At 38.3% G+C, this 27,921-nt stretch overlaps 1 protein-coding gene across 1 annotated transcript; it reads right to left on the reverse strand.

The window, feature by feature from the left end:
• Positions 1–43: 43 nt before the first annotated feature.
• Positions 44–27,728, reverse strand: si:ch211-243j20.2 (uridine-cytidine kinase-like 1). Its single transcript, XM_038726441.1, has 15 exons — positions 27,619–27,728; positions 25,390–25,598; positions 19,883–19,989; positions 18,596–18,766; positions 15,753–15,824; positions 11,961–12,150; positions 11,807–11,868; positions 9,174–9,190; positions 6,242–6,340; positions 6,012–6,105; positions 5,801–5,863; positions 4,308–4,430; positions 3,911–4,018; positions 3,525–3,681; positions 44–2,103 (listed from the first exon to the last, which is right to left on the reverse strand). Exons 1-15 carry the CDS (start codon positions 27,696–27,698, stop codon positions 2,027–2,029), a joined length of 1,629 nt encoding a protein of 542 aa, XP_038582369.1. The 5' UTR covers positions 27,699–27,728; the 3' UTR covers positions 44–2,026.
• Between the last annotated feature and the right edge of the window lie 193 nt (positions 27,729–27,921).

Here is a 27,921-nt window from a genome sequence, read left to right on the forward strand (position 1 = left end):
CAATCTAAACATTTAATGCTTTCATCCAACAAACAAGTTTTTTGTTTTGTTTTTAATTCTGTACATATTAAATGGGATTTACAAAAACAGATCTTTCTCACAAAAGCACGCCGACTTAGCATCACAAACAGTTTCATATAAATGTGAGGTAACCAGCTTCCAACTGTTGTGTTATACAGTACAGAGTTATCGTTGTAGTAATGTGCTGTCAATATGTGCATTAAGTTACCTAGACAGCTGGATGTAAACAGAATTAATGTGTTTTCTCGTGGACATTTGACTAGAACACAGGTGTAACAAATAACTTTGATAATAGATGGAGACCATTTAGGTGTATCAGTAAAGAGAACATGCACACTAGCAAGCACCTGACAGGAACACAGACGTTCATAAATGTTAGTTAAACCAATGGCATACTGTTAAAATAAACCTGGCGTTACACTATGAGTCAGCAGAACTTCAATACAACAACATTAAAACAATAACATACTGGTTAAGTAACTTTGGATGTGATGTAAAACAAATGTAAAAATGAAGAACCCCAGCGAACAATACAAATAAATAAAAACAGGCCACAAACAAGGTCACCACAACAAGTAAGCGTCCCCATATGGTAGGTAGGTTTCTGTTACATCCCAGAAAAACTAAAAGTATGAGCCGTTCAGACATCGAGTGCTTCTGAAACTTAAAGCCCATGACAAGTGCTTTAAGTTTTGTTATAAATCACAAACATTTTTTTCAGTTTCTCTCTTTTGGCCAGTCACAAAGCTCAGATGTGAATATACAGCAGCAGTTTCTACACAAACAAGCAAAAATAAAATACAAAGCATTTGCTAGCTATGCACTGTCTTCATTAGCAGCTAAAGCTAAGAGAAAATAGTTTAGTAATGTAACGATGACAATGTTTTAACTTAAAAATGTGCTTAACTTAATTACTTTACCAAGCACGGAGGAAAGAAAGGGCTGTTACTGGTGTAGTAGCCTACTGCCGTACAGTCAGAGACAAATTCAGCAATGAGATAACAATTCAACAAATAAAACAAATATAAAAAGCAATATTTGACCGTTTCTCTCAATCATCAGTCAGTCTTGTTGTTCAAGTGTTGTTGCTCCTTTCAGTAAAAGTTGGCTGATATAATATAATCTTATAGTAGAGACAGCTGGAGCTTCGTCAGCAGAGCAAAGCTGTAATGCATTAATAATTTCTACAAAAAGCTTTAAGCTTAAAAAAAAAAAAAAAAATCACAGTACACTGCTGGACATGATTTATAATGGAAATTTCCTTCCATACACACAAAATACTTATGATGATTTGTCTTAAAAGACGAGGTGTTCATGTCATTGTGCAAAACAAATGATTCAATGGTTGCTGATTAGGAAGGTATCGACTGAATACTATGAAGTAAATCTTTTTTTTTTTTATTCTTTTTTATATAACTGCTGAGGATTTAAAAAGAGCATAGCTCTAGCCAAATCTTCCCATCTGGGTTTTCTTTTCCCAACAGTGATTTAGCTACAATATCTAGTTTATGATGACAAAGAAACTTACAGTGCAAAATCCTGAAAGGAACTGACAGTACACAAAATCAATCAGCTCTGAGGCTTCACAGCATGCAGCTTCAGCAACAAAACGTTATTTACATCTTAATCAAGCATTTGTCTTCAACAGGTAGCTTAGGCTGGCAGCCTTTTGAGATTGCAGTGGGAATAATTACAACTGGGTGAAAGATGTTAACGCCAACAAGCCCTTTGAACTTTGCTGTAAACTTTAATTGTGAACAGACTGAATTCTGTCCTGGCAAAATGGAAATCTGCACTTAGCTCGCAGCACTCAGTAATTGCGCTGACCTAACAGTGACCTCTGTTCCACTGATTTAAACAGGAAGTAGTTTCTACAGCATCACCTCCCTGGTCAGGAGGATGTCGATGGAGCAGATCAGAGCAGCACGGGATGAGTGAGGTCCTTTTCACTGTTTCATGGCTGTAAGTGCTTTTGTAACAATCTTTCCCCTGATAAGTTCTCTCTTTAGAAGTCCATCCCTTCATCGCTTTCACACCAGTCTGACGGAGCATCGGTGCCAAAGTATCGATCTCCAAAATTACCTTTGGAAACAAAAAGAAGGGTTTTAGTCTTGTAATGCGTTCACTCCTTTAGGAAACAAAGTGGGATGCAAGCGAGGCATGCAACAGTTACACAACCTCTGCACAGCAGTCTACCCGGCGTTAGCCTCATCTCTCATCCAGGATCTCAGATTCTTAGCCATGGACTGGTGGACTAGTGTTTATAACCCCAATTACTTACTAAGATTTTAAACCAGAAGCGGCTGGCTTTTTGATTGCACCATCACTGCGTTTAATGAGTCTTTCCTCACTACGGCACAGACCTGGACCACGTTACCATCTATGCCACCATGTTGAGAGCTTCTGCTGCTAACTTTATGGTTTGTTGCTATTGCTGTTGTGAGTCTTATTGATATTACTGCAATCCAGAAGTATTACGAATTGACCGTTGTACCAGCTTGTTGAGTCTATAGTGGAGGCTGTGTTAAGTTTGCTACCTTTATTAGATAGGGCACCTGTGGCTACATTTTAAAACACTTACATCAAAGCCGGTATTTTCATTTGTTAAAAGGAAAAGCATATGTTATAGCATCACCAGATTTTTGCCAGAAGTGCAGCATGTTAAACAGTTGAAACCGACAGACAGCAGTGCTGCAGCCGTTTTCTGCCCAATGTGATTGTGGCGGTTTACTATTCATTACCTCCAACTGATTGATCCATAAATCACAATCTCTAATTATCTTCCACTGCCTGCCAATAAAAAGGTTAAAGATAATTCATAAAGTTTAGCATAAAGTTGTTAAGCACTGCAAGGTCAGTTAGGTTCTCTAATTACCCCGTTCCCTTCTTAAAAGGCAAAATGAAGGAAGAGAGAGAAAATAGTGAAGGACAAAGAGGAGAGACAGGCCAGAGAAAAAGACAAAGTGTCCGAAGTTAAGATCATTTCAAAACAGCAGCTCTGCACAGTATTTCTACTGTAAAAGAGAACTAGCCTACAACACCACCACAACGACAACGCTTCAGCATCTGAGCAGGAAGTCCATGGATCAGACCCAAAACAAGGTAAGGCACAATTCTAATTAGTTGTGAATGTATAAACGTTATTATTTTTCTCCGGCTCGTTAGTCCATCCGTTTGGGTTGTACAGTAACACGCGTTACACAGCAGATCCCTGAACTGGGGTCAACAAGCAAGAGTATTTCTTATCTGATAAGTCGATGGATGGATGGAATAATCTGGAGAATACTCGATTACTAACATTATCAGCAGCTGCAGCTCTAATAAAGTTGTATGTTTTGTTGTATGTGACTTACATTTAAAACTCTACATTTTATAATTTATATAGTTTGTTGAAAAAAGTGCTACTTAATCCTTCCGTACGATGAATGGAGGCAAGATAAACTTTGTGAAACTGCTTCTTGCATACTACAAATTCAGGTGGGTGGACAAAGAAAGCTCCTCACCGATGCCTGGTATGATGTGGAACTGGTCGTTGACCTCTTTGTCCACAGCGGTGGTGATGATGCGGACTTTAGGGAAAGCATAGGCCACTGAGTGGACGCCCATCTCTGCCATTAGCAGGGACAGCAGGAAGATCTTATCCTCTGCTACATCATGGTCCTTCAGAGGAAAATTGGAAAAAAGAGAGAGAAAGAATGCTCATTAAAGACCGAATGCATTCACCATTTTCTTTTTAATGAATAAATTGAAGGCTTTTCAAATCTTGAATCAAATTTCTCTATGGCAACATGAAGTTTCTCAACATACTGTACCACTGAATAAAACCTTCTGACTAATAAAATGATGATCATTTTTATAAATAAATCAGTGTAACGTTGTGTGGACCTACAAGCAGCACTCTGACGGCCATGAGCGCAGCAGCTCCGGTGGATACGGTGCTGTCCATGAGGATAACGTAGTCTTCACTGATGTCTTTTGGCAGACGAAGGTAGTGAAGCTAGAGAGGAAGGAGACGAACAACTTCACAACTACAACTATACCTGTATCTGTGACTAGCTGACATCATTTAATCAAATAAATCTAAATAAGAATGAGATACAAATGATTGATTAGTGACAAATCTTGAATAGCTACATTTTGTCATTTCCTTATTGCACGTGTAAAGAAACCGATGTGAATAACCTCTAAATCCATGACGTAACTGTGACATCATTTATAGTATATAGTATTTTACTTCAGGCTACAAGTGACAGGAACACAGGCTGCAATGTTTGAGACTCGCATACCTCTGGTTCACCTGTGTCATGGTTTGTCTGGATGAGGATCTTTCCCAGTCTGATGTCTTTACACACAGCCATCAGAGCCTGCTCCATGGTCTCGCCTGCTCTCAGGATGGAAACCCCTGTGATCTACAAAAACCACACAAGGAATTTAACGTTTTGGTGGCGTGCCGCTTATCTGAATGAAAACTTCTGCTCATTCGTTAAATACATTAAACACTAAATCCTGCCAAGTTTTCCCTGCATCAGTTGTATAGTAAACGTAAAGGTGAGAAATTTCCACTTAACACCTAAAACCTGCTCCACTTGCATCCACACTTTAGTTTTCTCAAAGACTTCTTGTTCTCCCTCTGTCTGTTTTTGTCACTAAGATGAACGTTTGGTAAAAAAGATGCCACAGAGAGGCGCTGAGAAGCTAAACATGGACTTATTCTTTGTTACTGTGATGGCAATTGACCCTTCACTAAGCCCCACCCTTCTTAGTTACTGTTGCTAAGTCCGACAAACTATCAGCGCCGCCACTGTTTATTACTACTGTAGAAATATTGTCAAATATGTTGGAAAAAGCGATCTCAGAAAGAAGCACACAGTTTTGCAGTTGCATTATACATTTGAAGGTTGTATTCAGGCTGTCAAATTGACTCAAACAGACATGAAAAAGATTTAAGACAGAAGCTAAAGCCTACCGATCACATAGTACAAGTGAAACAAGTGTTCTTGTGAAGCATTATTACAATCATTAAAAAGCAGAACAGTAGGGCTTTATTACGTTACATTCAGTAGGAAGCTGGCTAGCGTTAGCTAACTAACATTAGGAACAATCCACAGCCGACATTTCTGGATTTATTTATTTTTTTGGAATGAGAATAAATCGTACTTCTCCTTTCAACCTCTCTGGGTAGCGACTGTAACTATTACAAGTTCCCCAGGAACAGCGTTTGACCATATCTTAGATAAATACAGCAATAGAGCACATCATAGACTGTAAGCGCATCCATGAAAGTGTCGGACCTCAGTTAGAGTGAGACCTATACTGCGCTGTGATTGGCCAGCTGTGTATTCCTGGTGTAGCTTAGCGAAGGGTCAATTCAAGTTTTCAACTAAATAGCTCAGGCAAACACTTGTCTTTCTGTGAATTTTATTCAAGTGATCTGCAGAAGGAACTCACTGGGACACACACGCATTAGAGTATCATCCGAGTGAGCTGCAGTGTCTCAGCACATGCAGCCTTTATCCTAATCTCAGGGTCACCAGTGGAACATGTTTTTAAAGAGGTCCTCTGGAGGACATACAATCTATTGTAAAGGCAATCATGCCCTGGCACAGCCAGGTACATGTTGTAAAACAATGAAAGATATATAAACCAGAGTAGCCAGTAACATTAATTACAAGACTGTGTTTGGAGATTGTACTCATGGAATTCCCATCACATGACCAAAGATAATTTAATGTTACCTTATTAACAACCAGGTGAACAGAAGCATTAAAAGCAGACTTACTCTTTTACCGCTCAGCCTCTTGCCGTCATAGACGCCGCCCTGAGGTGTCTCCACAGATACTGGCTGGAGGGGGGACAGATGGACCATGTGGATACAAAAATTTAAAATTAAAACCCATTTTGTGACCTTGCCATTGTGACAGAATTCCCCTTTAACAATTAGACCAGTCAACTGGATGTTTAGGGCAGACACACACCCACACACACCTCACCTTGAGAGGCAGGAAGGAGAGGGCATGTTCTATCAGAAGCCTCATTAATCTCTTGGAGTAGAAGATAAACTCATCTCTGTTGGTCTCCTTGTTCCTACACAAACACACAAAGATTGTGTCTCTGGTAAGAAAGTGGTAAGAATTTGACACTTACTAGGGAATATAAGCAAAAATTCTGTTTTAAGCTATTTTAAGAAATGTGTCTGATGTGTATGAGTGTGTATTCTGACCTGATGATGGTGTGCATGCCGCGGACCTGCGGAGTGCTCTCCATCACACTGAGGGTTTGGGGTAAAGGCTGACCCTGATGAGCCGAAGCCAGAGCCGATCTGTAAAAACAGAAAATAAATGCATAAATACAGAGTGACAGACATGCAGGAATGATAATGTAATCTACTGTAGCAGAAGACTAAGGCTTCCCACCAACCAAAGATGTTCTTAACCAAATATTATCCTGGTGGTGTGTTTTGAATAATCAGTCAATTTGTTGTCTTTTCTGTGAAAGGTTTTCACTGTAAAACTAAACTAATAAGAGTTTTTGAGGGCAAGTACTGACATAAAAGGGGTGGTGATGGTGCATAGATAAGATGCTTGCCTTTGGTGTGGGAGACCTGGGTTCGATTCCTACTGTGAGACATCCACCATTGTGTCCCTGAGCAAGACACTTAACCCCTCGTTGCTCCAGAGGCGTGCAACCTCTGACATGTATAGAAATTGTAAGTCGCTTTGGATAAAAGAGTCAGCTAAATGAATAAAGTATTTAATATTTTGATCACTGAAGCTGCTAGTTGATATTATTGCCTGCCAATATGTAGCATCCTAAAATCCAATGCTGACTTACCCTTAGAATCATTTATAACAAGGGAGGGGGGACAGCAGTTGAAAAAGCATTTAGATAAACATGAGACACTAACAAAACTGAAACTGCCGATAATGAAAATGTTTTAGGCTCCGTAACAATTCAAAGGGCAGGGATAACCTTCTGCCTTTCAAGAAAAACTGATTTAGAAAAAATATAAAAGCCAACATCAATAAATAAACCACCTCCTGGAGTCAGCCACTCTGTTCTGATGTACTGATGTGTACATTTATTTTTACATACATGCAAAGACTTTAAATACACATGAGGAGGAAGACTGTGTGAACTGAATTTGGTGTCTTTGATGTTTAGGAACCTGCACTGAAAAGAATCAGGTACCTATGAATGTAAACAGTTTCTACTCCAAAAAAGTACAAAATCAGTTTGTTATCTGGCCACCAGGCTCATTTGCTACATCTGCATGCGTTTAAATTACCCACTATAACTACCATTACATACAGTAGATGTTCCTTCTAATACACATGCTGGGTACTTGTAATACAAAGCAGATGTTTGAATTATGTTGTTAACTGCACAGGGGCTGGTTTCACAAAGATAAAAGCTCTTCAGCATCTTAGGCCGGAGTACTTGAGCTAACATCCCCTCAGGAAATGGTTTCTTTACTCTCTGCTCGTTCAAGAGTATTGTTATAAAACTACAAATTCAGTCATGCTTTGTTGAGACTGAGACTGGCTTTTTGTGTGTAGACCAATCAAACATATTGTAATGTATCTTTGTGCAACAGGCCCCAGATGCTAGGGTTAGACAAGCAGCTGTGAACTAAAAGCAAAATTAAGTTTAAAAAACGGTTTAATTCTTCCATAAAAGGTTAGAAAAACAAAAAAGGGAAGCCATTGTTGCCAAGAAATGCTGAACTTCCAACACAAGCAACCCAAGGTGTTGGTACTTCACCTGCAAGATTTCTATATTGAATAATTTACCTCAGGTAACGTTTGCCCTTAAAGAATCTATTGCTTAATTTAACTTTTTTTGTATGACACAAAATGAGCTGTAGTCTGCAGAAGTTGTTGCCATCATATTACTGCACAAGTAGCTGGGCCTTCTGTGTTATTGGTGGGCAAACATCTTGGAATAAAGACCAACACATTGTGTACCATCACCTTAAGCAAACAAATTGCAAAACAAGAAATGCACTTCTGAAAATTAGCAAGAAATAAAAGAGCAATGAAACAATTTGTTGCATGCTCTGTCCCTACCCTGAACAAAATAAAGCACGCTTCTGCTTTAACACTCAGAGTAGCAAATTAGTTTAATGCTTTCCTGCAGTCATCAAATTTTGTTAAGTTGAAAAGGCTGGAGTGCTTTAGTACTACAAAACTGTGCTTTCAAATCTACAACACTAAAAGGGGATGCACAAGGGGAACCTCACATATCCCAGCGGAGCTTCCTCTGCAGAAGGTGAAATATTCATTTGTTGAGATTAAGTGATAAAGAGTGGGGTGAAGAAAGATACAGAAGAAAAATGCATACAAAGGACAAGGAGACAAAAATATAAAGGAGAAAAGAAGAGAAAGAACCGTATTAGTGCAGTGAAACAGCTCCACTACATCACTGCTGTGCAACACTGAACAAATACACTCTAGTTCAGGGCTGAGGAGCAGCTCAATTCAATTTGTCTTGTAAGTTGGGTTCATTTTAGGTCACTCAATTCATTCAACCTCCAGGCAGGATACTTTGGGAGCTGAAATTCACATCAGTCGTCTTTTACTACACTAGGTACATTTTTCTTTTATTGTTAGTGGTTTCAGAGCACTAGCTGGTCCCATATTGTACATTTCACCAACAGCCTGTTAGACCTGTGAGTGTTTTATTCAAGTGCTTGTTCCCAGTGGAGTGCAGAACGACACTATACCTCAATAGTTGTCATTTGCCTTTTAAAAATTACAACTATAGTCCACCACCTCTTGAAGGAGGAGGTCAAAGAACAACTATATATGTATAAAAATATCCTCTTGACTTAAGGACAAAACAATATTGAATTAGCGTGAGCTTTGCTGGCATGGCTGCAGGTCTGAGCGGTCATGTGAACATGGCATGTGTGACCTTTGAAGACATTCAGTCATCCTGTGTTAAACTGCCAGCTGTAAAGTACTCGCAGAGGATAACCAGGCAAACCGTTTGACTGGATTGTTCATCAGTAAAAAAAAACAAAACAAAAAAAAAAAAGACACTTTTGTAAATTTGTCTTTGATTTGGGTTTTAGTGTGGTTGAAAATAGAGTGAAAGCAGGAAAGGAATAGGAGGAAGAAGGAGAAGATAATAAAAAAAAGCAACAGTCATACCTCACAGTGATCTCACGCTGGAATGGTTACACAGCATTCAGCCAGGCAAGGGGAGTCACACACACAAACAGTGAGACACAAGGGGAAAAAAAACATGAGATAAACCAATCTGCAGCATAAAACAGCAAAATAAAAGTTTTTAAAATGTAGTATTAATGACATCCCACCCTTGCTTAGGCTTAAATATTAATATAGGACTGAGCAATACTAACATATAATCTTGAGTGGAATTGTATGAAACAACCATGTCCTGTTTTGTTAAGGATTTCAAGAGTCTTCGGTCATGCTGGCAGCTCTGTGAGGCTATACTTATAAGATAATGCCAACATGCTGATGTTTACTATGTACGTAAAATGAGTTATTGGGGCTAGCCCTAAGTTAATGAAAAAGGTAATTTTTAAAAAAAAACTATATAAAATCCTCAACACTGACTTGATGCTCTGGGTACAGCTAAGATGTGCCAATATTTTGTCATAACGCCATCAGGTATACCTGAAATGTCGTAGCTGTACTCCGCAAACATTTAAAAGCATCCCTTCAGCGTGCAGGATGAGATGGTTTCTGCTTTCTATCTTGGCAAATCTGGGCCTTCCTGTCCTTGAGGAATTTGACACTCTCCCCTTTAGGTTAAAGTTTTCCTTTATCCCAGGTGCATAAACGCTCCTCATTCCAATAAACCATGACCTGGCTCTTTGTTCACATTACCATTATTTACATTAACCCAACGCTTACTGTTGATGTTTTCCTTGCTTTCATTACAAAAGGATTTTTATTGTATTCTGTATTGTATGGTAAAGCTAATGGTATAACAGATCGTAGTTGAGCCGATCCATGACTCAAAATCGTGATATGATCCAAACCATGAGTTCTGTGATCCGTCGCATCCCTAGTAATATCACTTTTATTGCCATCAATTGTTTTATTGTCTTACTTACTGTGTTTTTGTTTATTTTTTCTCTTATTTGAGAGGAAAGATCTGAACTGAATGAAAGTAAACACTGGGATGTGGCAATACTTTAAAATACTCAACAACATTAATTATTGCAGTAATGATGAATTTAACCCCACCTGTCTATACTCTGTTAAACACTTTTTATAGCAAGAAAGGTGCTGTTAAAATCTGTATTTTGTCACGGAAACACAGGCAGATTGCTATGTAAAGAAACAACCTTGCATGTCAATCATGTAATTAAGGTAAATAAGCTCTGTAATCCAAGAAGAAGCTCTGATAGGAATGTGCAGATCATGAAAGACCCCATTACTGCACACATGAATGCACAAATCATTCATGTGTGTGAAGGAGAGAAAAAGGTGAATGAGGTCCGTAAAGCTAAAACAGGACGGTATCATGTTAGCCTGTGAGTGCGCTTCTACTCATCCATGTTTCTTACTGCGAGTGTTGTGAATGTGAGTGTGAAAGATGTTCTATGTGTTCTACTAGTGGCCATGAATAAATACGAGGATGGAACAGATCATAGTTTGTTACAGGTCATAATGTGTCTGACAGTACAGTGAGGTGAGGAAAGATGGAGGACACCTCTCCTTGATGGTCATTAATCTCGGGTGCCTCTGTGACAACATGAGATTTAACAACGTGTACAGACCACTGAGATCTGACCTGAGGCTGCATGGTGGTAAAACCACCATGCCTACAGCATTTACACTTGCGTGCGTTGGTGTCCGTGTCACCCTGCAACTACACCGCCAAAACTCTAGTTGGCGGTTGGGTTTCTAAATTCCGCTGTGTTTCTTCTCATGTTTTGAGTTTAGACTGTTGATGTAGGCTACTACAAACAATGGCGACTGAAACTGAGCAGATCATGTTGGGAGGTGGAGCTGATTGATGTTAAACAGCAATTACTTTTAGTAAAATTACAAGTGCAGTAAATAGAAAAGGCCTTAGAGTAGTAGATGAACCGGTTGAGACAGACCAATCACAGTTCTTGCGGTCTGCGTTGCCGTACAGTGTGGTAAACTTTTTGGGGAGGTGCGCGTCAGGCTACGGTGTAGATTTAAGGGAGAAGTATAAATTGGCCTTATGAGTCCCACTTTTAATGGTATGATGTGAGCAAGACATAAAAGTATGTCATTGAAACACAAAAAGGTATTCTGATGGATGTTAGAGCAGATTAGTGGGTTCATATTAAATATTCCTACGTCACATTTGTGTGTACAGGCAACACATGCAACAGACTGACCCTGAGAAGACGTTTGCCTACAAAGAACCACAGGCCATGTTCGCACCCATCTCACACCCCCATGCATCCTTAGAACATCGAGTGCCCTTTCTTACTATGAGTAAAAAAAAATGTAGGAGCCAAACGTGTAGCAGAAATTATTATTTTGATTATTACGGAGCCCACTAGCTATGTAATGGAGGTTACGGCTGCTGTGTTTCAACTGCAGATTATAGAAAGTAAACAGTGATGCTCCTATCAGCACAACATGCAGCTGAGGCAGCCCTTTTCTACTAAAAAAAACCTCAGAATGTACAAAGACTTTTTATCATTCTACCCTTATAAAGAAATTTATACGGGTAGAAATAACTAAAGTTAAACCAAAAGTTTAGCTGAATCAGTAAAATCCTTTTAATGTTCCAACTCCCACACAGAAATAAGTTGAGGAACCCTTACCTTCTCCAGCTGACTGTGAACGTGCTGAACTATCAAATCTAGTGCTACAAAATTTTCTCCACCTGTAAATAAGACAAGAACAAATTATCAAAACTAGTGAAACATGTAAATTATAGTGACATAATTCTATTTAATAAACCAAATGTTCACTGACCTCTGGGCACCACGATGTCAGCGGACTGCACCGTGGGCTCAATGTACTGCTCGAATGCTGGCTTTACAAACTTGTTGTATTGCTTGATGATGCCACTGATGTCCCGTCCGCGCTGTGAAATGTCCCTCTTCAGCCTCCGTATTAGGCGGATGTCAGAATCTGTGTCCACAAACACCTTCATGTCCAGCAGCTGGCAAACAACAAGGGAAGGGGACAAATCAGATTAATTAATCTGTGATTTCTTGCTCTTTTTGTTCCCCTTTACTGCATTTCTACATGTCCTACACAATTACACTGAGATCCTGTTTCCCAGAATGCCAATGGGTTTACACAGCATGTCGACATATTAAATACTTGATATATCAAGGTGCTTAATCACACTAATGCAAACTTCATATAAAAATCCAAATTGCTGTAAAGAAGCCGTGCTCATTGACTTTCATCAGTGTCTAAAACAACCTCATACACCCACAACCTGTCTTGCAAGCTGCAAACTTTAATGGCAGTTTAATGCTAGTTCTAGGGCTTCAAGAAAGCATTTAATTATTATTTTATTACCAATGAAACGGCAGATTATTTTCTTGATTAATTATTAAGCCAATACAATAAAAGTATTATTTATCATTTATTTTCTCCAACTGTCCAAAGTTATACGATTATATAAAACAAAGAAAGCCAGCACATTTTCTGATTTGAGAAGCTGAATCAGATAAATTTGTTAGCAATTAATTTTCAGATCAAACTGATTAATTGACTAACTGCATCAGCACTGAACCCTAGTAGATTAACAATATGGTATGTACAAACTGCATAAATGTATATAAGGAGGGAGGAACAAATGACCAACACAAACAAAAACCGCAGGATTCATCTTTTAGTATTGTCCTGTGTTGCTCTGCTGAAAAAACATTTTCAGCTGCTTCCATTATTTGGCTTTTTTTTACAGCTAAAACGTGACGTTAGGGGTCAGGACATGTTTAAGAATCAAAAGCGCAGATCAAGGAGACATCAGTTATCATTGTTACTTTAAAGAGTAAGTCACAGTCTATCTGTCCAGTAAGCTCCATTAAACTGAACCTCAACTCAGCAAAAAACTGAAAAAAAAATCAATGAGCCAGCAACACAACAGGAGTGGAACAACAAAGAGGCAACGGCCTCGCTCACCAAAAGACCTATTGATGACTCCTGAAAGAAAAATAAGTTTGTGAGTGATTTAGATGAGGATGACAGTGGGGGGTGAACAGGTATAACTCATTAGAAAAACAAGCCAATGTACTTTGTCTGCTGTAAATCTGGCAAGTCGACCAACCAAAAGACGGCGTGTTGCTGGATAAGCACAGCTGTCGGCCTATAGGAGGAGGTGAATGAGGAGTGGAGTGGCCCCAAAGGTTAGAGAGCAAGACTGTGGCTGCAGATCATTTTCTAACCTGCTCAAATACAAAAGCACACAGTTCTTTTTTACCACAATGGTGTGACAGGAAAACTTAGAAAACGTTGCCTTTATTACAAGGATAGTTGAAGGGGCTTTTAACAAAACATCTTAAGTAATCCAGACACTAGATTCGATCTGGACTTGGCACAGTGCAGCACAGTGGCCCACTGCTCCCTTCAGGGATGGGTTAAATGCAGAGAATGAATTTCACTACATGTATGTGTAAGTGACAAATAAAGTACCTTTACTTTTTATCAGCCTTTACTGGTAATTAAGGAGAACAATATACGTCTCAAAAACATACCAGTGGGTTTCTGAGAACATGTCTTTGAGTTTATGGTAACACTTTTAATTCACAACTTTGATTTGGTACAAATTATAGGGAAATATAGACAGCTATATAGTCAGCTATTTATCGTTAAGCGTGTTTATTTCGTGGCTCTATTGATAATCGGTTTAATTTTGTTATACTGCACTTAATAGTATATTGATATTTGCACTCTTTTCTACTTTGTACTTCATCTTAACTTCAGTTTAAATTGAACTTTGAGGAAATTCCTATTTACCTTAGCATCAAATTATATAGTTAAAAGATTATTAGGAAATTACAGACACATAAAATAAAGTGTTACCGCTTTGATGCCTGGCTTCTTCTATTTTCACCTTGCAGTGGCTTGTTTTTAAAGTAAGTAAGTCAAGTTTATGTGGGTCAACTTTCAGTGCAAGGTCACAAAGCACTTCAAGAGTAAAATGGTTTAAAATAAAACCATAAGAACAGCAGGAAGAATCGATCAATTAAACATAAGCAACAACAGACTCAAAATTGCAAACACTGCACAGAGTTGAGACAATTTGAATAAATGGGTTTTCAGTCTGTGAGCATTTCTTCTTGGTATGCCATTAAAGCAAACAAGTAAAGCAAACTAATGTTATTCATGTGTGCACCATGAACATTTGGGAATGTCTTCTTTTTGGCTAATCCAGTGAATTAAAGGGGAACTCTCATACAGGCTGTGAAAACAGATGCATAATGTCTTCTGTGACTCTGGAGGGAGCTTTCTTTCGTCGCCAGGGTTTGTCAGCTTGAGCTTCAAGACTATAAATTTCTAAACAAACTGAGGGTGTGACTTTGTAAGATGTGACCTTTAAAAAAAATAATTCTGTCTATTGTGAGTTTCCCAATTTTATGGAAGTACAACACTACATCCCCTGACCCTTTAAATACCTAATATAAAGAAATCAAGCTACTTCATCACACTGATGCAAAAATCCTGTGAATCTGAATTTTACTGTTAAGATAGTAAAGGTGCTCAAACCACAACTCTCCATTAGCTTATCAGATTTGCCTCAATAATTAACTTCAGTTACAAGAATGGACCCAAAACACAATTAATCACACCGGACAATGGCCGCTATTAACTGAATCAGAGAGTAATCAACTAGCAGCTGGGTCTCAGGGGAGGCAGTGTCCCTTATCACCACGGTCCAGCTGGCTCGCTCACACACACACACACACACACACACACACACACACACACACACCACTGCTATAAAAAATAAAAAAAGAACACTCCCCTTTAATTCATATGTTCTTCCTCATTATAAAGACGGCAGAATTAATTTTCTCCTCATAAACCAGGTCTCTTCAAATACACACAAACATGGGTGTAAATAACAGCAGTTTGATTGCTTTAATCATTTGGACTGAATTAAGGATTTTGTTTGAATTTGTTTATGTTATTTTTATTTAAAATACCCCATTTTTACCCCATGTCCACAAATGTTAGAAAGACACATTTTTTAATCGTTTGCTGGTTCTTACAAAATGTAATTAACCATAAATCTATAAAATGTAATTACCTATTGAATAGTAAGAGGACCCTCCTCATTAACTAGGAATTTTGTTAAATAAACATTAAACATATCAAATAAAAAGTAAATTGACCAAAGATAATCAAAGGCAGTGTCAGTTAATTTAGACATTTCCATAGTCATGGTCAGAGAGGAAAACTGACTGATATTTGAATTTTAATAAAATTAATATCAGCCACAATCCCATCTGTCACCCATATAAAATATTTGATCACACAGATAAATGAGCAAATTTAACATCCCTACTCCAAACCAGATTATTTAGTTCACCGTTAATCAGCCTGACGGTCGTCTCTGAGCTGGCAGTCATTAATCAGGTCTGGCTCAGAGAACAGAGAAAACAAGAAAAATCGAATTCATTCAAACGTACAGCCTGATGTGAGAAGTCTGCTTGTGTCGTGTGATAAAGCGTTGACAGTATTTTAATCTCAGACTTGAGGTTAGGCCGGCCTTACTGGCAATAAGAGACAAGAATAGATTATTCTTACCTTCAGCAGCTCCTTGTTGGCAAAGGCCAGGATGCCCTCGAAGATGACAACATTGGCCCCGTACACAGTTTTCTGTCGAGGGTAACAAATTACAGGATAGGTTTTCTAGTCTAGCTTAAAGCTCACTTGCTTGATAAACAAAATGATCTCAATAAGAAGGTGAAAATCACAACAGACGCAATAGAAAACAAACATGTTAAAGCTTAGAAACAAAGACCCATTTTCATTTCTTTGCCTCATAAGGAAAAGTAAACTATTATTATCTTACCAAATGTTTTTTTTTCTATAAAAGTGCTTTATAAAGTCTAGCTTCTAAAAATCAGATACAGTGATTGCGTGTGTGAGAGAGATTAATTACCGCCTCAATCAAAGACAAAATGGTGCTGAGTATGTCACAATCCTATTAAATTCCTCTTACCAGCTCCCATGCTAAGTCAATGGACATGACTCTTTGGTATTGATTTTGTGCGCGTGCATGTGAGTGATTTTTAATATATTTTTATTTTTTTAACATACACGCTTACCGTTTTATTTATTTATTTTATTTTTAATATATATTTATTTTTTTAAACACACACAGTTTTATTTATTTATATTATTTTTTTAAACATAGACGCTTTGATTACTTTACGCTTTAATTACTTGTTAAATGAAATGTATGGGGCTGATTGTTCTTGTGTAGTTTGTATGATGCTTTGGCAATATTGTTGTTACACATTCATGCCAATAAAGCTAATCTGAATTGAATTGGAGGGGGGGGAAGAGATGATTTAGTTGGTCTTTAGCATATGAGAGAGAAGATGACCTCCATTCTCACCAACGAAGTAGTAGAAGAAAGAAAACTCAGCTGTGCCCTCTCCTTCATCCATATAACTGACAGAAAAACACAGTATGTACCGCATGAAGCTGGCTGGCTCTTGCAGTCCTCTGCATCCTTGGGGTCTGGGGCTTAATTACATTCAGCCCGGTACAAAAGGCCTTTTAAATGATTTCAGAGTCAGAAGTCATGTTATGCAATTTCCCGTGTGGCATTGCGCCTTTCAGCCATGAAATTACATTGCAAAGAAATAGAGAGGAGTTGTCAGAGGGCTACACAGCCAGATTGATTCTTCACAATGCTTTTGGGAGGGGATTTGTGCTCTTTCCGTTCAGTTAATGTCATGTGCACTAAATCCTTAATAATCAGCTAATTAACAAGCATTTCAATTGGTATCTGCCTAAACGACTAATACCTCCTTAGGGGTGTTCAATGATTTGTAACAGCAATGGTAATTTTATTCTGTAAATTGCAAAAAATAGAGGAGCAAATTTATTTTTTTATTGCTTTTATTTTGGTAAAGATAGATTATAAGTGGGTGGTACCACTTCAAAGTTAGGTTCAAGAAATTTAACTATGACGAAAAATATTTAATTAATAAGGATTGGATTATTAATATTATAATTATACTTTTTATATGATTAAAGATCCCATTTAGACATGTTTTAAGATATGAAGAAGTTCTCTGCTTTAAAAAAAATTTGTCTGCTGTGATTTTTTTACAAAAAAAAAAAAAAAAAATTCAATTACTTTGGAAAAGTCCTGAATCTGTTACTGTGCAAATATTTTTAAATTTCAAAAGTCCAAATATTCTAGTCCAGTCCCAGTGTTGCACTGGAGGCTTCAAGTTTCCACATCACACGCATACTTAACTTGTGTTAGTTGTATATTGGACCATGATTGGCCACAAAACATCATACTTAACGCCTTAAAATGAGATTTACATAAAATATAAGTTGTTCCATTTAGACATTTAAATTTTGACGTATCCACACCAACACACAGATTTTTTGGAAGGTGCAATTTCTTTAACAACAAAGTAAAAATAGCGGACCACACAGATATAGACAATTATCGCATAATTAAAGCATCCCCCAAATCCTGTACAATAAAAAAAATTCTCAATCAATAAGCAACTAAGAGTTGCTCATGCTGCAGTTTGTGGGGAAAACAACAGTGAAAACGAAGATCTAAGACGGAGAAGTTTGCTGCCGACCCCGTTTTCGTTTCAAAACTCCGGAGGGTGTTTTAGAGAAGACGGGCCAAAACAGAGGACTTTAGAAACGATGACGCAGCCGCTCTCGCTCTGCTCTCTGATTGGGTCTTATTAGTCATGCAAAGCAGAAACAGGATGCTACTGACCGGGTTTTTGACTTGGTATTTTTATTAAAATATTCTGTACCGTGCCAGTAACACTTATCTGCCTACACTTCTACTGTGCATGTCGCCGTTTACTTTGTGACAACTCCCAGTCTGTTTTCCGCCGCCACACTCCCGTGTTACATTCAGTAACAGTCCCATCACTGTTAAAAACCATCTCTTTTCTTTGGCATTTCCTTCGAGTTAAGTCAGTTATTATTCCTGGCAATTTTATCGTATACTGTATATTATATTGTTTTATTGCTGTACTTTTACTGTGTAAGTATTGTCTGTTGTATATTAACTTGTGATGCACCTTGGTCAACCTTGGTTGTTTTAAGTGTGCTATATAAATAAAATTGATATTGGTGCATGCAAAAAAACAAACAAACAAAAACTGGTCTGATTCTTCATCTGTATTTATTTATTCTTTCGCCAAATCTTGTGTAACTACAGAATCTGCTTCATGTTTACACTGGCATGCGCATGACCAGTGTGCCTGAACGGCCAATAGATGTGCGTTTCAGTCTTTTTAACGCGCAGCTAAAACGCCGGTGTGGACAGAGATCGTATTCATTTCAATTCTCCGTTTGTAATCTAAAATGGAGTAGTGTGTAGTGAGGCCTAAGTTACCACGGAGTTTGTTCAGTTAGTGCGAAGGTCTTACCCATTCTTTGCGTCTGCAGTGAGATTTGAAGTCGTACACGGGGACTTTGATGCTTTTCCCTTTCTTCAGCTTTCTGAGGACGGTGACCAGAAGCTCAAAGTCAAAGGCATCAGGGTGGTCAAAGTTATACTCATTTTTGGCTGCGAGTTCCTGCTCTTCTTTATTCAACACCTACCACACAAACACCGAAGCATAGACACACAAAAAAAGTTAAGTTAAGAAAAGGTTAGGGACTAAAATATTAATCTTTTCATTTAATTTACATTTCATTTGATGGCAGACACTTGTTGTTTGTGATCATATAACCACAGGTTCCCATGGAGGCTCACTGACCAACACTGATGCTTAGATGCTGAAAAACGTGTGTGAGATAATGAGAAAGCTCACGAATGAGATTCATGTCATCCAAGAAATGACAAAATTGGAAAAGTTCAGTTGAGTGCACACATACAAAAATATCTGTAAAAGATGGATTCAATGGGGTATCAGAACACCCAATTGTCTTGTGTCATGCCCATGGCTGGGTCACCGACATTTTAATGGGTGTTTAAAATTCAAGGAAAGTTTGCAGATCATTTACGTCAAGCACTCACATTCCTGTTTTGTGACAGTTGTGGTATCAGAAAATCCAAAAGTTTACATCTCCAGATCCAGCCACAGACCTTATGAGGCATTTAATCTCCACTCTTCTTCTATATTTGTCCCATTCCCATAATTCGTTAATATTTAAAAGCAAAAATTATTTGTTGGTGGACTTTTAAAAGTACATAACAAGAGAAAAGGACATAATCCAACACTGTAAAGCATCAAAGTGGAGTTTTTCTCTTCACTTATCTTACTCACTAGTGTTTAACTGACAACAACAACTAGGTCCAATCGAGACATGCAGACATAATGGGCTCTGTAGGATTCTGTGAGTAATGCAAACTGAAAAAAACAATCAAACTCTGGTCCCAGAGGAAAGAGCGGTATAACTGATATGAACGATTGTTCATATCAGTTGATCAGTTATCGGTCAGGAGGTTTTACTTATTACGCTGAGATCAGCACTACTGGCCTGGTGTCCATGAAGAAGGAGAGAGAGGGTGTTTGATTTTACATCAGGTTAAAATTCAATTTATACCGATTGGTTTAAAATCAAAGGATAATTAACTATTGTGCAAACGCTGGTCTCAAAATGCTGAGCAAGTAATCTGAAATATTACAGAAATGATTTATTAAGCAAAAGACTGCTTATAGCTGATGTAAACAGCTGCTATCAAAGCAGGATTTAACTGGATTTAGTACCTTGTAGAAAGAGTCCATGGAGAGCAGAACCACCCAGGGAACATCCAGCGCTTCAATGATCTTATTGGCTACTGTGGTTTTACCAGAAGCACTTCCTCCACACAGACCTAAAGGAGGGAAACAGAAAGGACTACCTGAATAAAGGAAAACCTGCAGGTTCGGATTTAATATACATATTGATCATATTGGAAGCAGACGGTTAGTTCAGAATACATTATTGTCCCTGAGTTGTCATTGAGTACAATGAAATTCAACACTATCCTGACAATGCATTCCCACGTAACAAAGAAAAACAAAGAAAATTAAAAATATAATAGTTGATAAACTGAGAAAATAATTGACAGATTTACTGATACTTGAGTGTTTTTTTTTGATCAGACCATTTTTGCCTGTTAACCTGTCTTTCAAAGTTACCCCCACCCCCTTTTAACACAGATTTTCTGTTAAAAATGTACAGTCTCTCAGCTCGAGTGAATATAAAATAATTTTCTGTTAACTGTTTTACAGACTGATCTTGGCGTGTGAAATCAGTGGCGTTCCCCTTTATCAGCTGGTGTAAAATCGATAAAGATATACATGGTATAAGCTTATTAGCTTATAGCATGTATATCTGTATCGATTTGTTCTCTAGTTTTTATTCCCTATGTATCCGTTTGCTCATGTTGTCAAGTTATCCAATTTCCCTTTAAAAGGATTTATAGTGTGACCATTTAACTTACATAAGATTTTGTCCATCAAGTAGTGATTTTAGTGTGTTATTGTGCGCTACTGAGTTTGTTCTCCTTCCACACACTCACAGCATTCACATAAATTTGGTTTGATGATACAGATTACGAGCTGTAGGCTGATACGGACAGAGTCCGTGTAGTGCTCAGGTACCAACCTCACTGACTGCTCTTATAGAAGAAAGGGCTTCTACATAAGCTCCATATACCTGCAGCACTGCAGTCTGCCACCTCAATGAATTCACACACACACACACACACACACACACACAAGCTGTGCACAGGCTGAAGGGTTTTCTCAAGATGAAAGAGGAAATCACTCATGTAGCTATGAATAATCTGGCGCTTGTCCTAGAGTTTTATTGTATTGTAGGAAATCCGGTCAGCTGAGTAAGTGACTTCTTAAGTAAGTCCCTTCTTAAAACATAAATCAACTAAAATCAGGAAAGTATCGCCTATAAAAGTTATAGTTATTTTTTCTGTTTAACTTTTATTTTAATTAAATAAGTGTTTTCTTGCTTTTATCATGCACCTGTTAAAGCACTTTAACATGGTTTTTTGAATTGTGCTCAATAAATAAATTTTATCATGATCATCCATCATTGTGTTTTGTATGCATTTTCTTGTTGAGATATGTGTATTTGTGTAAAAGTCCTTACTTACAGTTTAGGGATTGCTTCATGCTACATGAAGCATTTGTCATTATTAAAATAAACAATTAAAATCTGTCACATACATATATTGTCTTTTACCTAACCATTATGTAGTTCATGTCAAAAAAAAACATATATAAACAGCTATAGCTGCAAATAGTGATTATTTTTATAATCTGTAAAATATTTTTTGGATCCACTTGTTTGGTCCATTTGATCACAAGTCTGAAATGTCTGTTCAAAAGTCCAAAACCCAAATTCAATTTACTTTATTATAAAAAAGAGAATTTCCTGTGGATTTTACTAATTGACAAATCCTTTCAGCAGCAGGCAAGGCAAGTTTATGTGCTTTCAACAACAACACAATCCAAAAGTTTTTCCATAAGATAAATGGGCACTAAGAAAGCAGAGAGGTAATATATAATATGAAAAGTTTACAAAATGACTTAGAGACAAAAACAAGACAAATTAAAGACAATTCTAGTGCAGCTGATAAAACTTCTTTTAAACATATTATCTCTGTTTATCAGTTATTTCTTTGTATGTGTTTAACAGCCAGTATGGTGGTAGGAACAAAATAGCAGTGTAAAACTCTTTTTGCTTGGCACAGCAGAACATTTCTGGGTGCACCTATATTTTGTGCTGTAGTCAAAAATGTGAAACAAGTTTTTTTTTTTTTTTTTTTTAAATAGTCTGCCCTGCTTGCTTCACCTCACAACACCTCCTGGGTTAAAGACCACAACAGCAATCCTTCAGGACAACAATCCAGGGAACTGAGCCAGAACTACATGCTGCCTGGCAAGGAGGTAGAGAACGGGGTGCATTGATTGCAAACGGCTGTGTGTGTTTGTCAATGTGTGTTTATGCAGGAACAGAAATGGCCTAAGGAGCTACTTCTGTGTTATAAACAACTCTCAGTGAAGTGTTGGAATGGGTTTTTTTTTTTTTTTTTGCTCAGATAAGGCCCATCAAGGTCAAAACTGCTGACTGGGAGGCTGAAAACACTGCAGCGCTCCTCGTTTCTATTTATGATTACAGCTTAGGAGTGATTATAGAAATACTGCTTCTGACTTGCAAATTGATGTATTAAGAAGTTAAACCCCGTAACCCTATTTAATGTGCTCCTATAGATTCATCACAGATTTTGAGTGTCACCCAGCTGTGATGCCTGGACAGTGAGACAGCCTGTTAAAGCAGATAAAACTACCTTTTCCTTTAGCAATAAAACCAGAGAAGAGATAGAAAACGCTCTCTGGTATCTGTGGTGCTTCAGTGTTTTTCCACTCCTCACCTCTCCGTCCCTCCTCTTTTTGTTCATTCTTCTATCCATCTCTTCTTTCTTTCCCTGCTTCTTATATGCCCCTCAACCTTCTCTTTAAAGTCTTGCATTCCCCGTTGTTTTCTATCCATCAGTTTCACTTCTCTATCTTCCATTGATCTTTAATGCAGGTTGATTATTCTTCTCTGTCCAGTTCCCTGCAGTTATACAGTCTGGTCCTTTTAACAAGGGCCACATTGACTACAGTACAGCAGAGTGTGAAATTGTAACCAGTCACTGCGGCCCACTGACAATAACAGATTGCCTACTAAAGATAATGTCCACCTCTCCCTCCACGTGTTCCCACTCATGCCAATCTGATGCGTTTAACCACGGAACATTGACTCGGCGAATGTCAAACACACACATGCAGATGTGTACACACACCGTCTCGGTCACGGTTCACTGTACAGCTGCTGGGACTCGTCCTGAGGCAGATATATTATTGTGCTGATCAGCAAGACGGCGGGCTGCTGTAAAAAAAACGCCCACAGTAAAGCCAGAGCATCATGAACGCTTAAAATTGCTGACTGGGCACATTTACACAACAGTTACACAAAGGCTGACAGCGTTTTACCCAGACATTTTGCATTTATCAACAAAAACTTTTACTGGCTCAAGCTTCTCATGTGTGAGAATTTGTCTGGCTTTATATCATTGTAAACTGAATATCTGAATATCTATCATTTTGAAGACATTACTGTTGGCCCTAGGACATCTCAGTCATTATGAAAGGAATCGTTAGTTGCAACTCTTAAAAGTGTTTACAACTGTGTTGCTGGATTACTTCTGACGCAGGTGCTTGCGTTTCTTTGGTACAGCAGGTGGAGGGAAGGTACGATCACACTACACTTCTTCCCTAGAAATATTCTCTGTCTCACATTAGCGCATGATGCATAAACTCTGGCATTCGTTGTTCAAGTAAAATCTTCAGCCGACACCTTTGTTAAACTTAAACATTGAGACACTGTGTTTGAAAATGTAGATGTCATGATTCTAGCGTGTGCCTTCACCCTTACAGTACAACATCACACTACCAGACAACAAACCACAGCATTGCTCTTACATTTAAAGTTTGCGATCACTTTGTTCAGTATTTATTTGTGACCCAAATTAAAGAGGTCATATTATGCTCATTTTCATCATTTTGTATAGGGGTTGTACCAGAACAGGTTTACATGGTTTCATTTTCAAAAAACACCATATATTTCTTTTTTTCATACTGCTCATTGCTGCATCTTCTCTTTTCCCCCCCTTTGTGTTAAATGCTTCGTTTTAGCTTTGGAGTGATACATCTTGCCTCTCCAAGACCTGTGTTGGTAGTTGCACATGTGCAGTTTCTAGTTTAGGACTACTAGCCAATCAGAAGCAGAGTACGGCGGGCCCTGAGAAGCCGGTAAACACGGCTTCGGTTCAGCTGTATGTCCCCTTACCAGCTTAGCGATATGGACGGGAGCAGGAGTTTCAGAGTGGTGAGTCATTAATCTGTAACAAATATATAAGTTTTAACTGAGCTCTGTCTCTACATCACAGTAACAACTTTATGTCCATTGACTGCCTGGAGGGTAGCTAGTGTTTGGAAGGGAGAGGAGAGCTGTGTGCTGCAGCTCCCTGTGTTTTTCCACTGGTGTTTTTGAGGGCGTGTCGGACTAGCCGCTTGGCGAGCGTTATATGAGGCGCATTTAAGCGGCTGGACTACAAACGAACTGTTCAGGCAGTTCAGAGCAGAGTTTTCTGTGGGAGCTGGGAACTCCCTTTGGGGTGGACTTTGGGCTTTTGCAAACCTATTACATGCACAAAAAAGATAAATAACTCAATAAAGGAGAGAAAAAGCTAAAAAGCATAATAGCACCTCTTTAAAACTGAACTCACATCCTTTTCAGGGCTGAGTTTGGGCAATTTCATACTACATACTTATCAGAACAATAAATTAATTGGAGAGGGACAGGTAGGTTAAAAGTTTCTAAGAAAACTCCCGCACACTGTCTAACTTGCAAAAAATATATATGTATTGACAAAAAGTTTTAGTGCTAGACCTTCATTAGGCCAATGGTGTTACATAGAGAGAAGCCATCTTTTGTATGAGGTGACTTGATTGTGTAGACTTAAGTTTAAGCCTTAAACTGATTTAGTAGTGGTTTACTTTGTGCAAGATTGAGACTTTGCTGTTTCTTAAAGACACAATATATTTAGAATGTGAAAATGTGTGACTTTGCCGACCCAATGGGAGTATTTTATAATTATAGGTGCTAATAGGGCTGGACGATATGTCCAAAAATGTTATCACGATAAAAAGTTTCATATCCTTCAATGTCAATAATTATCACGATAAGCATCGAATCGTTATTTCTTTCGAGTTTAAAGGCTGATTTTTGCTCCTGAATGAAAATTCAAGAAACCTGATGGTTAATTGTGGTTTAAACTCTTCTTTATAATCAACACTTCATAACAAACAGTGGATCACTTCATAAATCTGAGGTAGAACATGAATTTTTGTCAACAAATATGCATGCGTAAAAGCTTTTTCTAGTCCTTTTTCTTCAAGAAAATAAACTTAATAAAAAGTCCTAATTTATGTTTGATTCAAGTGAATAAAATCAAACATTTATTGAATATTTATTAAACATCTGTTATATTGTTATTGAAAAAGATTAGATCGCGATAATTATTATTATCGCCCAGCCCTAGGTGCTAAAAACTAATACTGGCTTTAATTGGTGCAAATTAATCATTCTTATTTTTTGAAATCCCTGATGATACCAAAGCAATAAGACAGTAGAACAGAAGTAAATGGCAGCTGCCTGATCTCACCAATAACAAAGGCCTCTTTGAAGGTGGTCCCAGTGACGTTGTACCAAGGTGGTCTGCCAGCGGTGTAGATGGTCCGTTTGTTCGTCCTGAGCAGTGGAGGCTCCGTCTTAGACTGGCTCGTGGTGCGTTTTTGCGGCGATAAAGACGGGGTCAAAGGGCACCGGGGGACACGGTTTGAGAGGCCATCCAGGGAATCCTCTCCGCTCCCACTGGAGTTCAAGACAGGAAGACAACAGATGCCAGTTTGTAATAGGCAGGGCTAGATTTAAGGGACCAGAGCTTTTTCAGTCCTTACTTAAATTGAAAGATATGAAACTCTATAAATACTCAATCACCATCACCCATCTTAACTCAGACAATACTTTATACGTGGGGTAACTGATTCTAATCCAATAAAGGTCTTTTTGTCAAGTTCAGTGAAGATACACTGCAGAATTGATCTGATTCGGCGCCGATTTAGTCCCTATGACTTGTGGCCTGCAAGTTCAACTAGTTTAATCTTCTGTATGCTGTTTGCCATCAGATATGCCTTGTAAGCTCATAGATGGCCCCGTGCTGCAGCTCCGATACAGGCATTGAAGTCATCTTAAAGTATCTGCAGGTTCCACAAAGCTAATTGTAAGTCAAGTCTTACAGTCATAAGTAACCCTTTCCTGATCAAATGTAACTAATCAAAGTTGTGAAGCTATAAATGGGCAGAAAACAGACTTTACCAAACAATTAAAAATTGGCCTAAATTTGATAATTTAAAGCGGTTTTTTTGTTGGCTTTTGTGGACCTGCAGATACTTTTACTGTCCTGCAGAGAGATGAGAGGGAGTCTATGTACTGTAGTGTCTCTCTCTGAACTCTTCTCTCCACAGTGAGGTCTCTGCTGTCGGTGTGGTTGAGGGGGAGGAAGGGGGAACTTGCCAACCCTCCCCAGGAAATCACACCGCTGCCCTGGACACTGCACGGCACAGAGTGGGGCCACCATTCACATGAGTAAGGCTGTCATCACTTAGCTTTTGGGACTAGAATCCAACCATCTCACTAAAATAAATGTTTAATGTTATCACACATGAGAAGATTTAGATAAGATTAAAACAACATACACTCTTTCTTCCCTTCAGTGTCTAGTTTTCTAGTGTTTAATAAGAGAAATAAATTTTATTCTAAAAGTGCCGCATGGAGGATTAAGTGTGATTGTGCAGCTGTAGTAGCTCAGGTGGTAGCGCAGAGAGGCCATTAACTGTGGATTGGTGGTTCAATCCCCAGCCCTTCTGTCCACATGAGAAAGTCACTTGTGATCAAAGTGTCTGCCAAATTTAATGTAAATATAAGCTTGTGCCTGACTCATTTTTGATATCTCTGATGATTAAAAAGGTCACTACAATAATAAAAACGCTATATGTCAATATTGTATTGCTTTTTCACCCTAATTGTATTAAAAATAAAACGCTGCTTTTGGATTCCTAAATAGACAGACACTAATTATATTTATGTATATCAAATTATATATAAATATATGCATGACTTAATGAATAGTGTCTTGATTTGATCTTGTATTTGATGTTCTGTTGATGCTTGTATGTTGTTCTCCAAATGTAAGTCGCTTTGGATAAAAGCGTCTGCCAAATGAGTAAATGTAATGTTTATATAGTACATTTTTATTAGTAAAGCAAATATTAACCTGACCTAATTTAAATAGGTGTGGTTATGACAGTAAATAAAACATTTTCAGAGCTGGTCCCACTCAAATAACCAGTCGTGTTGCACTCCTTTTTTCTCCCCCATTACAGCACAATGTTTGTGGGAAATAAACTGCTGTAAAATCACAGGTGTTTGCACAGCCAGCTATGGGATATCCTGAATCACACAACCAGATTCGCGTGGCTGCCTGCCAGAAATAAAATGAACCGTTATAACGTTAAGCGCAAGTGAATCCAAAGGAAGGCAGCTAGTGTTAACATTACAGTAGCTAGGTATGACACTGCAAACGACTTTCTGGCAATTTTTTTAAAGATTTGGCCACAACCACTCCGTGTTAGTGATATCTGAACTGCCCTCATCTCTTTGTCTTTCGCTTTTGTGCAGCTAACGTTACGCGAACACAATGCGCGGCTATGACAGTGGAAGCTAGCGTTAGCAGCGTTAGCCGGCTAACACGAGTCGTTTTCACTGTGTCGCTCCGCGACAGTCTTCTGACTCCGGTCAAAGACAACCCGTCTTTTATTTTCACCTGCCCCACCTTGACATAGAGCTGTCCGCTTCCGTTCCTTCATCTGTGGGCTGTTTGTCTGTCTTTCTATCGCTGCGTGCTGTTTCCATCGTCGGCTCAGGCTCAGAGCGGCGCGGAAACCAAACACTGGAAGCGTCATGACGTCAGAAGACGTAAACTCATGCTGTATTTATGGTAATCTGAAAAAATGTGTTAAAACCTTTTTCTGAACAGTCTATGGTTAAAAACTGAGGTTAAAACCAAAACCCTCACTCGTTCTTTCACTATTAGTTTAGAAATAGTGTAGATTGATATGGTATAATAATACTGTAT

Source organism: Micropterus salmoides, unplaced genomic scaffold (assembly GCF_014851395.1).
Source record: "Micropterus salmoides isolate LMB-PRFRI ecotype aquatic unplaced genomic scaffold, ASM1485139v1 Ms_hic_scaffold_18, whole genome shotgun sequence".
Taxonomy (NCBI): Eukaryota; Metazoa; Chordata; class Actinopteri; order Centrarchiformes; family Centrarchidae; genus Micropterus; species Micropterus salmoides.